The sequence below is a fragment of the Malurus melanocephalus genome, unplaced genomic scaffold, assembly GCF_030028575.1.
Source record: "Malurus melanocephalus ecotype Western Australia unplaced genomic scaffold, MMel_1.1 scaffold_264, whole genome shotgun sequence".
NCBI classification, from domain to species: Eukaryota; Metazoa; Chordata; class Aves; order Passeriformes; family Maluridae; genus Malurus; species Malurus melanocephalus.
This window is the reverse complement of record NW_026623496.1, coordinates 782,945-796,616: the sequence shown is the minus strand read 5'-3', so window position 1 is coordinate 796,616 and position 13,672 is coordinate 782,945. Positions and strand designations below refer to the sequence as shown.

The following is a 13,672-nucleotide window of genomic DNA, read 5'->3' as shown; positions in this document are numbered from 1 at the left end:
CAATGAAAACATGCATGCACCTGTACCTGTCTCCACAAACCAGACTGRGCCCCTGGATTTGAAATGTGAACATCCTAAAAAGGCTTCCGTATCTGAAAATTTCTTGTAGTGGAGCAAAATTCTTTAATACGTGCACATATGAGTAATTGCATTGATCTCAACAGAGTTGATTGCTGTTAAAGGGAAGACAGAAATCAGTTGGTCTTTCTTGAATTCAGACATTGTCACTGTTTACATTAACTTAATCAGCTTTCTGGTTAAAGCTGGATGTCCCAGCTCAACTGATACCCAAGAGTGTCAGCTGCTATGACCTCCTATGTTTTTAGTTATGATTTTACTGAAATGTTTGAGGTTATTTTCCTATCACAAAAATGAGTAGAAAATTTTCCAAGAAACCCCATTTCTTCTCCTAATGACATTTTGTCAAGTCCTCCAGGATTACAGGTGTTTAATGAATTAYGTACTGGGTCTGGCTGAGATAAACTCTCCTCATGGCAGTCTGTGCACTGCTGTGCTTTATGTTTGTGGCTGAAAGAAATGTTGCTAACAAACCAATGTTTTGGCTATTGCTGASCAGTACCTACACAGCCTCAAGTCTTTCTCTCTAAAGCTGCCCACTACCCCATGCCAGCTTCTCTGCTCAAAGTTGTATGTCACAGCTGTGTGACAGCTGTTTGGGGAGTTGTACTCTGGAGAGTGCAGTGTSAGGCACTCATTGCACACCATCTCACTAAGGGAATGGCTTTGATGATATTTTCCCTTCTATTTTCATAATTTGTTCCTCTAAACAAGYTTTATCCCTAGCACTGGCCTTTTTGTACATATGAACTCCCTTTGCTTCACCAGCTCCAGACTGTCACCCTTGCTGCTAGGTGCTCACAAAAAGAGCAGTTGCTTTTAGATGTGTACAAAGATGTTGTTTCAGGGTAGGCCTGAGAAACAGAGTCCTGTACTGGTAAACAAAGCTCTTCCTATCTGGAAAGGATGATATATAGTGTGGTAGAAGGCTGTGCATCAGATCAAAGGGAAGTTAGTGAAATAGATCTCCTGTAATTGGTAGATAAATTTTTATTCTCCTTTGCATTGTAGTCCATTCAACAGACTGTTCTGTCTCATGAGCCCTCAATAAAGTCAGTGATTGAAAAGGGAGAGGCACTTGGTGATCTTGTGAATGATGTGACTCTAAAGAACAACATTCAAGACCTTCAGAGCAGKTACCAGGACCTCTGCAGCAAAACAAAGGTAAAATGGAAGAAAAAGTGGGGTTTTTCCAACTAGCTGTATTTTTACCTCTCTCTACGGATGTAAATATATTTATTGCATGCTTGTCATGTCTGTACAGGTAACCAGCTACCTTTAATTACTTCTGGTGTTCTGTTGGGGGTTTCTGGTTTTCTTTTGGAGCGGGGCAGAAGTGACAATTTTTGATTATGGAAAARCTACCTAAATACATCTAACCAGAGTAGCTGAAATTAATTTTGAGTGTTGCMGGTGAAATCTTTATATTTTATAGTGCTAAGGGGATATGTAACAGTGGCTAGACTGTATTATTRTTACTATTTTTAATTACTTTTAATAGAATTCTAAAGACATTATTTCTTGAAGGGACACATGCCCTTAGATTATATTCTCTCTTGTTTTTGCTCGATCTTACACAAACACCRTTAATTTTAGTTGTTGAGTAAGAGGCTCCGGAGAAAATAAGCTGCAAGACATATAAAATTTAATTCAGCAAGGGCATTATTAATTAACATTGATTAATTAGTCCAAATGTGTGTAGTACTTTGAAAGGTCTAATGCTTCTAAATACATCTTAAAGTATGATTATTCCTAAAGCTTATAATAGGTTGTACTCCTAACAAGGATAAGCTCTGTAAACCATGTTAGTACTTATGTTTGAMCTAGGCACCTTTAACTGCCAATCCATTCACCAATAGGAGATGATTTTTAATTTAAAGACTTCAAGGTTAATTTTTAATTTAAAGACGTGACTCTGATCTGTACCACAAAAGTGATGTCCATTGCATTAGATGGAATATTGACAGCTTAAATTTAGAGAAGCTTCCTAAAAAGAATAAATACATTTTAACTCCATGTGCACATTCTGAATTTGCCTACCACAGACATTGCAATATATACATGCAAAGGCTCTAAGTAGCAGAGACCCAACCATAACATTTGGTAGGTCAAGTGCAGTCTTTTAAAGAGTGTGTAGTAACTGTAAGTGAACTTAAAGTGTTCATTTTCTCAGTGTTTTCCTCAAGCTTCAAAGTATGGTGTTTCATCTGGAGTGAAAATATTACTTGGTACTACAGAAGTAATTATTCACRGGAATTGATTCACAGCAGTAATCCCTTTGATGTCTTCCTTTACAGTCTATGCATATGAGAGTCCCTCACAGGAATATAAATTTAGATGATTGTTCTTATTATGCTTTCTTGGTGGTTTTTGGCTTGTTTTGGGTTTTGTTTGAACTCTTGTAATTACCAAAAAAAATTATTTTGGTTATCATTGACCTRCAGACCTACGTTGAAACCTTAGAGGTGAAAGTAAAAGAACACGAGGATTACAAYAGTGATTTGCAAGAAGGGGAGAAATGGTTATTACATATGTCCAGCAGATTGGTCAGCCCTGACCTCGTGGAAAGTAACAATCTTGAAATAATCACTCAGCAGCTAGCTAACCACAAGGTGGGTTTGCTGTTGGTAATCTTCCTTTGTAAAATAGATTTTTTCTTCTTTACTTCTCTGCCTCCATTCCACAATTCTAGCTATTTGTCATTCACCTGTTTTATTTCTCTTACCACTAATTGTGTAAATAAGTATCAGTGTCATTAATGCAGTTAACACATCTAGCTGGTTGTTAGCATTGTTTCTTGGATGAAACCACGTTTACACAAACAGTTTTGTTGTAYTCTGATCTGAATTCTGTGTCAGATTTTTCCTGAGGCTTCCCAGGAAGTAAACCGCAAAAATCAGATTGGGATCATTTTACTCTTGAGATATTTTTTCACTCAGGCATTTTTAAGATCATTAAAACATAAAAATAAATTGAAAACTTTCTTGGTATGGTCCTGCTAACAAGAACTTCAGACATGTGATTACCAAATTGGATGTGGTTGATAAAACAGCAACGGAAAAGAAAGCACAGAAACTAGAGGTTGGTCTATTAGGTTGTTCTAATTCTARGTTCTTCTGTTAGGTTGTAGCATTTCCTCCATTGCATTTATTCAAGGTATTGTTATGGTTTCTATTAGTGATAGCATTGATAGGCAATGCTTTCAAAAAGATAAAAGAAACCAAAATCCATCCCTCCCCACCACAACCTGAAACTGAGATTCCAGTGGCAAATATTGAAGTCTTTTAATTCTTTGTGATGGGTGTATTATTCATTAAATAACCTCATTAGGAAAAAAAAAAACCAACTTGGCTCCACCAGAGTCAATGGAAAGAACTGTCCACAGGGAAAGASCTTATGGAATGAGATATGATTTGGCATGAGATTTAATTCACATTGCTAGAGAGAAGCTGGAGGAGCCCCGAAGAGCGTGAAACAAATGAAGATTCAGGATAGTCTTGTCATTTGAGCTGAATGTTTACACATTAGGAAAGTGCTACTGGTGTTTCTGTGGGATATCTGTGTAAAGATTTTTGACAATGCCTYTGCAATGAGCATGCAGTCCAGTGGCTTCACTGTGACAGTTCTTGTTGTCTGAAAGCTCTCATCGAAATCTGAAGATGAAGAGTGTTTAACGGAGGGAGAAAAAACATTCTGTACCACCACCTATTTCTTCAAAAGTATTTTATCTGTTTCTYAGGCGATCATGGAAGAAATTGCAGGCTTTGAAGATCGTTTGAACAACCTTAAGACTAAAGGTGATTACTTGATCAATCAGTGCTCRGAACACCTTCAAGCAAAATTTAAGCAAAACATACAAACCCATCTTCAGGGGACAAGGGACAGCTATTCTGCCATATGTAGCACAGCCCAAAGAGTAAGTGTTTTTTCAAATGTTATTTTTATGCCATTTAAGAATAAAGTGCATTGTTATTTCCATAAGTTATTTCTTCAAATGGTATAAAATTGTTCCTACTGTTTTTCAATTGACCCTGCAGTTTACTGGCGTAGTCTTTCATCATTCCTGTGCTACAATTGAATTCCTTGTGATCCAAATGTTGCCTTGCAGCCAACAAAACKACTGGTCTATCAGTTCTTACCTTAATCTCTCCACATCTTCACTACTTTTATGTTAAACTYGCTTCTGAGCAGCTGCGGCAAAAGAGAAATAGACTATTCATAACTTGGAAACTAGGGAGAAAATAGCAGTCTTAGAGTTGATAGCTTGCATAGGAATTTTAACAGGTCTAAAGTATGTGCTAGGAAATACYGTCTCTCTTATTAAAACCAGAATATACAGTTAAGAAGGGCTGGCTGGGTCATTCTGTTAAACCAATTAGGAGATCAAGCCAGCAGTCAAAAAAACAAACAACAACAAAAAAAACCAAAACAAAACAAAACAAAACAAAAAAAAACCAAACCCCAAAAAACTAAACAAAACAACCCCTAAAAGAAACTAAAAAAACCTTATACAAAGTCAATCGAAAAAATGTTGGCTAAGAATACATAAATAAGAGAGCAGGCTCTTCATTTACATCTTTATCTTTTCTGTTCAGAAGCTGCGTATTAAATATTGCCCATCTTTTTCACATGTTAGCAAGGTGCAATGAGAGCTTAAGGAGCTTTCAGCATTCGGTATTTTTATGTACAAGGGATAAAACAACCACAGTTGTAATAATTCTGCTTTACCTGCAGTTTTCAAGGTAGGAGAAGAGAGACAGTGGTGGTGTTTGAAAATGTGATGAACTTACAAAACGTTTGGTTTAGGTTTACCAGACTTTGGAACATGAGCTCCAGAAGCATGTTAATCATCAGGATACTCTACAACAGTGCCAGACTTGGCTGTCTACAGTGCAGTCAGAGCTAAAGCCGACAACTTGGACACCTTTCAGCCTGGCAGATGCAGTAAAACAGGTAAAAGTTTAGCACTTGAAWAGCTCAGTTATTCTTAACAAGGTAAGTTCAGATAAGAGATTTAGATTTCTAGATATTAGATATTTTCTAGCCTTCTCAGAAAACTTTGTAGCCTCATTGTTCATTCCCAACTCCAAAAGGAATACCTGGAATGAAAAAAAAAAAAACTCTAGGTGAAAAATCAAAGAGGACTTTTGCTAGCTTTGCTTAGTTGGAAACACCTTAAAAGTGTTGCCTAGTTAGATAAATCTGCTCAGATACTCCATAGATGTGTGTAACAGAATGGTTGTGTCTTTCTGCTTGTCCAGTTGCCCACCTGTCTACTATGTTCCTTATGAAACCTGGTTTCGCAGTACCATGGAGTCAGAGTCAATGACCAGGCAACTAAAACAGTTTTTTTGTCTAAGAGCCTGGAACAACCTGTAGCCCACACTGACCATTAAGAATGATTTAATTTCTTCTTGATTATACTTAGTAACAATGCATCTTGGATTGGATTTGTACCTTGTTTTTAAATTACGCTGGTATGATGGTAAAAATGCTGGAATTCGGGAGGGCTTTCTCGTCCATCATCTGGCTTAACAGAGATTTTGAGATACTAGAGATGGCAGACCCACAGGGGAAGCAGGGAGTGACACAGTGAGACCAGCAGGGCAGCACCTTCCACATGATGTGCAGAACTGCAGCACAAATGTTAGGGGAGCAGAGTCCCCCTGATGTCATTTCCCCAGCTGGTGGTCACCAGGTGAGTCTGTAGGGATGAGGCCAGTCCCAAGTGAAGGCAGTGGGTCAGGGCAGCAAGGCAAGGCCAGCAGGATCTGCCAGGCACAGATGCACCTGTGGTGCAGCTCAGGTAAGATCCATAGGTGGGTGAGGGACTGACTTTAGACGCAGCTCTTGGGCTTCTCTCTGCCTTTCTGGTGGTCAGGTCCCAGCTGGGCTGAGCCAGGGATGGCCCTAAGCAGAGGTGACCAAACCCTGAGGAGGTGGAGAAGGGTGATTGAGGCTGCAGAGCCCTTTGGTGTGCTGAGGGCCTTAACCATCTCTGAGGATTAGGGACTTGTTCCTGTGCTTGATTGTTCTTAGTGTGAAAAACGGTTTCCCTTATTTAGGAAGAATTCCTTCAGACTGCCAAACTGCCACACAGTACTGCCCCGTATCCCCAGAACCCTTTGCTGAATGTGTCAGTTTGCCCATATTCTTTAAATGAGGAAGAGGGAAATTGGGCCAGATACATCAGGGACAGCTGGATGAGTGTAAGTACAGGAGAATAAGTGCACTACAGCTTGTGCACTGTGTTCWTGCTGGTACAATCCTTTGGGGTTGCCAAAAGGATGCACCATWGTTTTGTTCAGTTTTTGCCTGCAAGGACCCACTACTGGCCTTGTACATTAGGTTGTCACTCATCCTCCTCCCCGGGGACTCTAGAAGATACGTTGTTGCCCTGCTTGTTAGCACTCATATAATAATATTCTTGTAGGAAAAGGGAATCCTCATAGGGAGAGGTGAGCTCCTAGAGGCAATGCTGAGAGCGAGAACCCTTGATGCATGATCTTGCTAATCACAAATACTGGGGACATTGGAAGGTTTCCAGAAGGTGCAAAAAAGTGTGTTGTGCCACTAGGCTGAATTTCTCATGGTCTATCAGACACTGGAAATTTTTCTAGGAACAGGACACTTTGATAATCCCATAAAGCCCTGCTTACCATTCACAATGGGAAAGTCAGTCACCTTATTGAGACTGCGTGTTTCTATCCAAGAAATAAGCTAGCTAATTCATATATCTCTAAGTGCTTTGGTAACCTGGTAATTTAAAGTTTTAAGGGGTTACTCCTTTCCATAATTATAACATAACAGCCTTACCTAATAAAATAATTTATTTCTATGTTTAATTTTATAGAAATAATAAGGTACAGTAAAAGTACTAAAATGTAATGGAACAAGGTATTATTTCCAGTCTCAGAGTTTATGTGTGGGTTGTCTTCCCTCAGGTTAAACATTTTCGGGCTCTGCAGGAGCAGGCCAATACCTACTTGGATCTTCTGTGCTCCATGTGTGATCTTTCAGATTCCACAGTGAAGAGTACGGCAGCAGACATTCAACAAACAAAACAAACGGTACAAGATAACCAGAACAACCCATTTTTAATCCTATTTAGAGCTTTAACTGCCTTGATCTGTTCTCTTTTAAAAAGGTCATATTGGGTAATGGTTTACTTTCATCTACAGTATTTCTTTAGAAATAGTTTTTCTGCTTTTTTAAAAATTATTAAATCCATACATTGCCATCCTGATTCWAGTACAAAGACACACTCTAAGGTTGCTAAAGGTACTTAGGTAATGTTACAAGATGTTGGTCTGAAGCCACAGAAATAACATTCTGTGGAAGAAAACCTGATCCAAGTTACCTCTTTTCAAAAAACACAAGTCTAATCTTCTCTGTATTTTATTAAATCTTAAATGTATTTTATTTTTATTATTTACTCAACAATAGACTACTCTTTGTATTTGCCCATATTCATATATTCATACTATATTAATCATAATCATCATCAAAAATATTATAGTTCAATTCATGAATCAAAGTGCATCTATTTCAGCATATTTATTTATAGAAATGTACCTCAATTTTAAATTTTAAAGTAACTTAATGCTTAGGTTTACAATAGAACTATAAACATAAATTATTGGAAAAGAAACATTATGAGCATTCCTCCTGTTGTAAACATCAAAAATTTAGTTTCTCTTACACAGACACACACCCAAAGTTTTGAAACTACTTCTAACAAGAGTTAAAAAATCTAATATATAYAGTAATAGTACTCCATATCAGAGAAGCAAACTGTACAAATCCAAGTAATGCATAAAAATGTGGCAGTCCAAGTATTGAATGGCTGAAAAACAACCCAGACATCAGAGTAAGATTCTCCTTTGACATATAATGCAGTGAAACATTTTAAAGAAATCACAGATGGTATAGTGCTGAGATATACTAAGCTGTTTGAGTGTCTAAATCTTAAAGGCACCGACTGCTGTATTTAGAGCAAAAGCAGCTGTGTCACTATTGGTGTAAGAGGATTGATGGGCTCAGATCTGGTAAGCATTCTTCTTACTGGTATTTTAAAAAAGGAATATAGGCAAAATAACTGGGCTAAGCAAATTAAATGGAAGTGTTTAGTTGAAACTTTTATGTAGGRCACAGTCTAACAATATTCTTATATGCAGTAGACTAAATTATACAATTAATTTAAGCTTTAACAGAGGAATGAAAACACTGAAATACACACGCTCATCAATACATTTGCTTCTGGGTGAATGATAGTTAATTGTTGTTGTTGTTGTTGTTGTTGTTGTTGTTGTTGTTGTTGTTGTTGTTGTTGTTGTTGTTGTTGCAGTTGTTGTTGTTTCCACACAGATTTTCTTTGTTAGGTACAATTTTTGTGGCTTTGAAGGTTAAGACTCTTTTTGTGGATAATATTATCCCCTTCAGAATGTAGTGCAAAAATTGCTTTAGTACAGTATTGTGCTCAGAGRAAGAGTGGTATTCATCCTCCATTCTCCAAAAAGAGATGCATTAAAGCATTCCTTCTCCTTTTCATTTGTTTTTGCTAGATTGAGCAACAGATAATGCACTCCCAGTATTTGTCTCAAGGTTGGGAAGAGATCAAACAACTGAAGGCTGAGCTCTGGATATATTTCCAGGATGCGGATCAACAACTACAGAATTTAAAAAGGAGACGRGCAGAGTTGGAGCTAAATATTGCCCAGAATATGGTACTCCAGGTTAAGGTAAGGAGACTTTTTGTTAATAGAAGGTATGGAAGAGTTCATCCTGTGGCTGATACTATTTTGTAATTTCTATTATATGCACATGTATATAGCATGCARTTGCTAATATGCTCTGAGCAAGAGCAGAGATGTTAGAGGAGTCTTGCCTTAATGATGCTACAGGGTGATTCAGAGAGCAGAAAACCGTATTCAAGTATTTTTCTGCTTTTGGTTTTGTTTTTTTTTTTTTAATTATTGACAATTTTCAACCTACTGGTCTGATTTKCCTTTACTTTTAGAGTAGACTAAATGCTGATCACAGTGGACCTTGAGATACGATTTGTAAATTGTGCTAGCTAAATTCTATGTTTTCTGTTTCTATGTTTATAAATAGAAGTATTTCAAAAYTAGTCAAGGAAACTGTTTGATGTTGCTGATCTCTAAGAATAGGCATTGTCAGTTTAAATAATGAAACAAATGCTTCAGACCTTCTCTCATTCATTCCAGAAGAGAGAACTTTTATGACCATTCTGTACACATCATAACCAGTGACTTAACCAAAAGATAATTTTGGTATTAAATTATTAAATACATGGGGTTTGCATTTTTGGTCTAGACTTTGCCTTTATTTTTTTTCTGATATGCCAAGAGTTAGGTGATAAGTAAACAGCACTTCCTCTCCATGTCTGTTCCACTCACGCTTTGGAACAAAGTCAAAACCTTTGAAGATGCTTCAGTGCAATCTGGACTGAAAGCTGTTACATCAGCTATCRTTAGAGTCCAGCACGAAGAAGGAGTCTTTATTTCTTCACTATTTCAAAGAAAGGTACTTTGGATTATAATGAAAGGGAGACACCTGCTGTACTGTTAGATGTGGCACAAGGTGTGTTTTTTCCAATGATTTGCCCTGGTAAAGGAAAGATGCCAAGCTCCTTCTGAAGCAGTCATGAAGACAAGTGAGGCAGAACTGGAGCTGGGGATGTTTGTGTAGTTACAGCTACTGGAACTAGAATTTAGGAAAAKATTATATATAACTTAGACAGTCTGTAAAGGCTGTAAAATATTTGGTTCATTTTATTTGTYGGTATATAGTGTATTCATCTTTTTGGGATCTCTCTGACATCTTCTTTGGTAAGAATTGTGTGTGTAGATGAACTCTTTTAGTTGCTAGTTATTAKCTCAGATAGCAATCGTGCCTAGGTAATCCATGGTTTTGTTTCAATAATCACAGTGCTAACAGTTGCTGTTACAGAAGTAGGAACAACACAAAGTRCAGATATGGAGGCTCACTGACTCATGGACTCTGCTTCCTATTTTTAGTCTCTAATGAAAAAGTAAAAAAATAAGCTAGTAACAGTACTGGTAAAATGAATTATTCCCATGARACTCAGACTATCTTGCATGTTTTAGTGTGTGGTGGGAGCTCTGCTAGTCCAGAAGACTGGACAAYAGGGTGTGACTGGATCACAAATTCTGTTTATCACTGGAACCTGGAAACTCCTCTGGTTTGCATTAGCATCCATTACTCACTTGTCTTCATGTGAGAAGACAGAGACGAGGGTTTGGAGAGGAGTGAARACATTTCCAATTTATTTCTGCAGATCGTYTGCCTGGGCAGAYAATTAGTCCATATACAAKTAATTTATCTCAGTGTCTTTATTTMAATTCCATTTTATAATTTTGAATGCATGTTATTACTTTGGTTTTTRCTTGTATCTTTTTCAGGAATTCAGTCAGAAATTGCAGTCTAAGCAGTCAGCTCTTAATTCTGTGACTGAAAAGATGAACAAACTAACCCAAGGACAGGAATCACCTGAACACAAGGAAATAGGAGAACTGAGCAACCAGTGGCTGGACCTCTGCCTTCAGGCACATAGTTTGCTCATGCAGAGGGAGGAGGATCTGCAGAGGACAAGGGATTACCATGACCGGATGAATGTAGTTGAAGTTTTCCTTGAAAAACTCACAAAAGAATGGGACAACCTGGCGAGGTAAAAAAGAAGTGGCATGCACAAAGCAAACTGCATATATGCTGAAAGARCTGTTTACAGAGTGTCTCTAAGTGGGAGCCACTAAAAACCCCTTTTTGCACGCTCAGTTAAAAGCACACCTGCCTTAYTCATTATCAGGCAATTAATAATTTCTATTGAGATAAAGAGAGTTTGAGAYGCCAGATCATCAGTGTTTGTCTTTAAGGCAAGTACTGATTGATCCTGTCTCAGGGTGTAGCATTTCCTGGTATTTCAAGAATGTTAACTGTTTTTCATTTGAAGTCTTTTATTTGTGGTGGTTCATGAGTTCATGGTTCATTTTCATTGTGATATTGTGTTATATATGTATAATTGCCAATGTTTATGTTATAATTGTAAATATTCATGTAARTGTCTGTTGTCAGCCTGATGACCACAGTGTAGAGGAAAGGGAAAGGAATAAGTGCTAAGCTTTTTAATTAGTATTCAAGGCTGCTACCTTCAAGTGAATCCCAAAATTGTAGGTCTTTATATCATATTGATTTCATTATGTAGTGGGCTTATAATTAATCCTGACGTCTCTTAAAAGCCTGTGCTGAAATAAGATCTAAAAACTAATTTTTGTCTTGTCCATTTTGCTGACAGATCTGATGCTGAAAGTACAAATGTGTACCTTGAAGCRTTACAAAAACTGGCAATTGCACTACAGGAAAGGAGATTTGCTCTGGAAGATTTGAAAGATCAGAAACAGAAGATGATAGAACATCTGAATCTTGATGACAAAGAATTAGTGAARGAGCAATTCAGTCATTTTGAACAACGCTGGACTCAGCTGGAAGACCTCGTCAAACGGAAAATTCAAGTTTGTATTTCAACCCTAGAAGAGCTMAACTTGGTGTATTCCAGACTTCAGGAACTAATGGAATGGGCAGAGGAACAGCAACCTACCGTCTCAGAGGCCCTYAAACAGAGCCCTCCTCCAGATATGGCTCAGAGTCTTCTCATGGATCATCTCACCATTTGCAGTGAGCTTGAAGCCAAACAGCTTGTTCTGAAGATGCTTTTGAAGGATGCTGACAGGGTGATGACCAACCTAGGGCTCAATGAAAGGCAGGAACTGCAGAGAACMGTTTCTGATGCACAGCACCATGTGGCTTGTCTCAGCGATCTGGTTGGCCAGAGGAGAAAACACCTGAATAAGGCACTGTCTGAAAAGACCCAGTTTCTCATGGCAGTCTTTCAGGCTACAAACCAAATTCACCAGCATGAAAAGAAGGTGATGTTTCCAGAACACATCTGTCTTTTGCCAGAAGATGTGAATAAACAAATCAGGACTTGTAAGAATACCCAGGCTAATCTGAAGGCCTATCAAAATGAGGTCACAGGGTTGTGGGCTCAAGGAAGGGATTTAATGAAAGAAGCAACAAATCAAGAGAAGAGTGAAGTGTTAGGGAAACTTCAAGAACTACAGAATGTGTATGACACTGTTTTACAAAAGTGTAACCAGAGATTGYTAGAACTGGAGAAAAACATTGTTTCCAGGAAATATTTTAAAGAAGATTTGGATAAAGCTTGCCACTGGCTAAAGCAAGCTGATATTGTCACGTTTCCAGAAGTCAATGTAATGAATTCTGACACTGAGCTATACAGCCAGTTGGCAAAATATCAACAGATTCTTGAGCAATCTCCAGAATATGAAAATCTGCTACTTGCACTGCAAAGAGATGGCCAAGAAGTCCTACCATCACTGAACGAAGTGGATCATTCTTATCTAGAAGAAAAGCTTAGCAGTCTCCCTCAGCAATTCAATATTGTCACTGCTCTGGCAAAAGAAAAATTATATAAGGTTCAGGAAGCAATCTGTGCCAGAAAAGARTATGCCTCTTTGATTGAATTGACAAGTAAAGCTCTGACTGAGCTAGAAGACCAGTTTATTAACATGGACAAAGCTCCAGCTGCTGTTTCAGCCAAAGAATTTGTGTCACTCCAGCAAGCATACAAAGATCTCTTAGGTGAAGTGATGAGCCTCGGTGCAGCTGTGGATGAGCTGAACCAGAAGAAGGAAGCCTTTCGAAGCACTGGCCAGCCCTGGCAGCCAGATGAGATGCTAAAACTTGCCTCACTGTATCACAAGTTGAAGAGGCAAATAGAACAGAAAATCAACCTGTTGGAAGACACAATAGAAGCATGCCAGGAGCATGAGAAGATGTGTATGCAGTTTGAAGCGCAGCTAGAGACAGTGAAAAAGGAGCAGATTAAGGTAAATGAAGAAACGCTCCCGATAGAAGAAAAGTTGAAAATATTCCATTCTCTGATGGGCAGCTTGCAAGACTCAGGAAGTCTTCTGAAGCGAATAACTGAACATCTAGAAGCCCTTTCTCCTCAGCTTGACTCATCTGCATATGAGACAACAAATCACCAAGTTCAGGCTTGGCAAGAGAAACTGAAGTCTTTGCATTCTGCCATCGCTGACACGGTGATGGAATGTGAGAACAGACTCGTGCAGAGCATAGACTTCAAGACAGAAATCTGCCGCTCACTCGACTGGTTGAGGTGGGTGAAAACAGAACTTAATGGAACCTTAAGTTTGGACCTCAAACTGCAAAACATCCAAGAAGAAATCCGAAAGGTTCAGATACATCAGGAAGAGGTGCAGTCAAGCCTCAGAATAATGAATGCACTGAGCAATAAAGAGAAAGAGCGCTACATGAAAGCAAAGGAGCTGATACCTGCTGACCTGGAAAACACCCTTGCTGAGCTGGCAGAAYTAGATGGTGAAGTTCAAGAAGCTATACACACGAGACAGGTTAGTGCACCCTAAATGTCATTAGCTTATTTTCACAAAGCTGAAAATGATGGCTCTGCGGCTCGATCTTTGCAATCATCACAAAACGATTGATTTTA

The 13,672-nt window shown here is 38.4% G+C and overlaps 1 protein-coding gene across 1 annotated transcript in view; it reads left to right on the top strand.

Annotated features, from left to right (window-relative positions):
* LOC130579258 (nesprin-1-like) overlaps positions 1-13,672 on the top strand; it is a 103,469-nt gene that overhangs the window by 27,781 nt on the left and 62,016 nt on the right. Inside the window, exons 21-28 of the mRNA XM_057375910.1 lie at positions 1,090-1,242; positions 2,523-2,690; positions 3,818-3,994; positions 4,885-5,031; positions 7,023-7,148; positions 8,643-8,819; positions 10,524-10,789; positions 11,414-13,574. Of these exons, the coding sequence (XP_057231893.1) occupies positions 1,090-1,242; positions 2,523-2,690; positions 3,818-3,994; positions 4,885-5,031; positions 7,023-7,148; positions 8,643-8,819; positions 10,524-10,789; positions 11,414-13,574 (3,375 nt within the window). The remainder of the gene's footprint in view (positions 1-1,089; positions 1,243-2,522; positions 2,691-3,817; positions 3,995-4,884; positions 5,032-7,022; positions 7,149-8,642; positions 8,820-10,523; positions 10,790-11,413; positions 13,575-13,672) is intronic.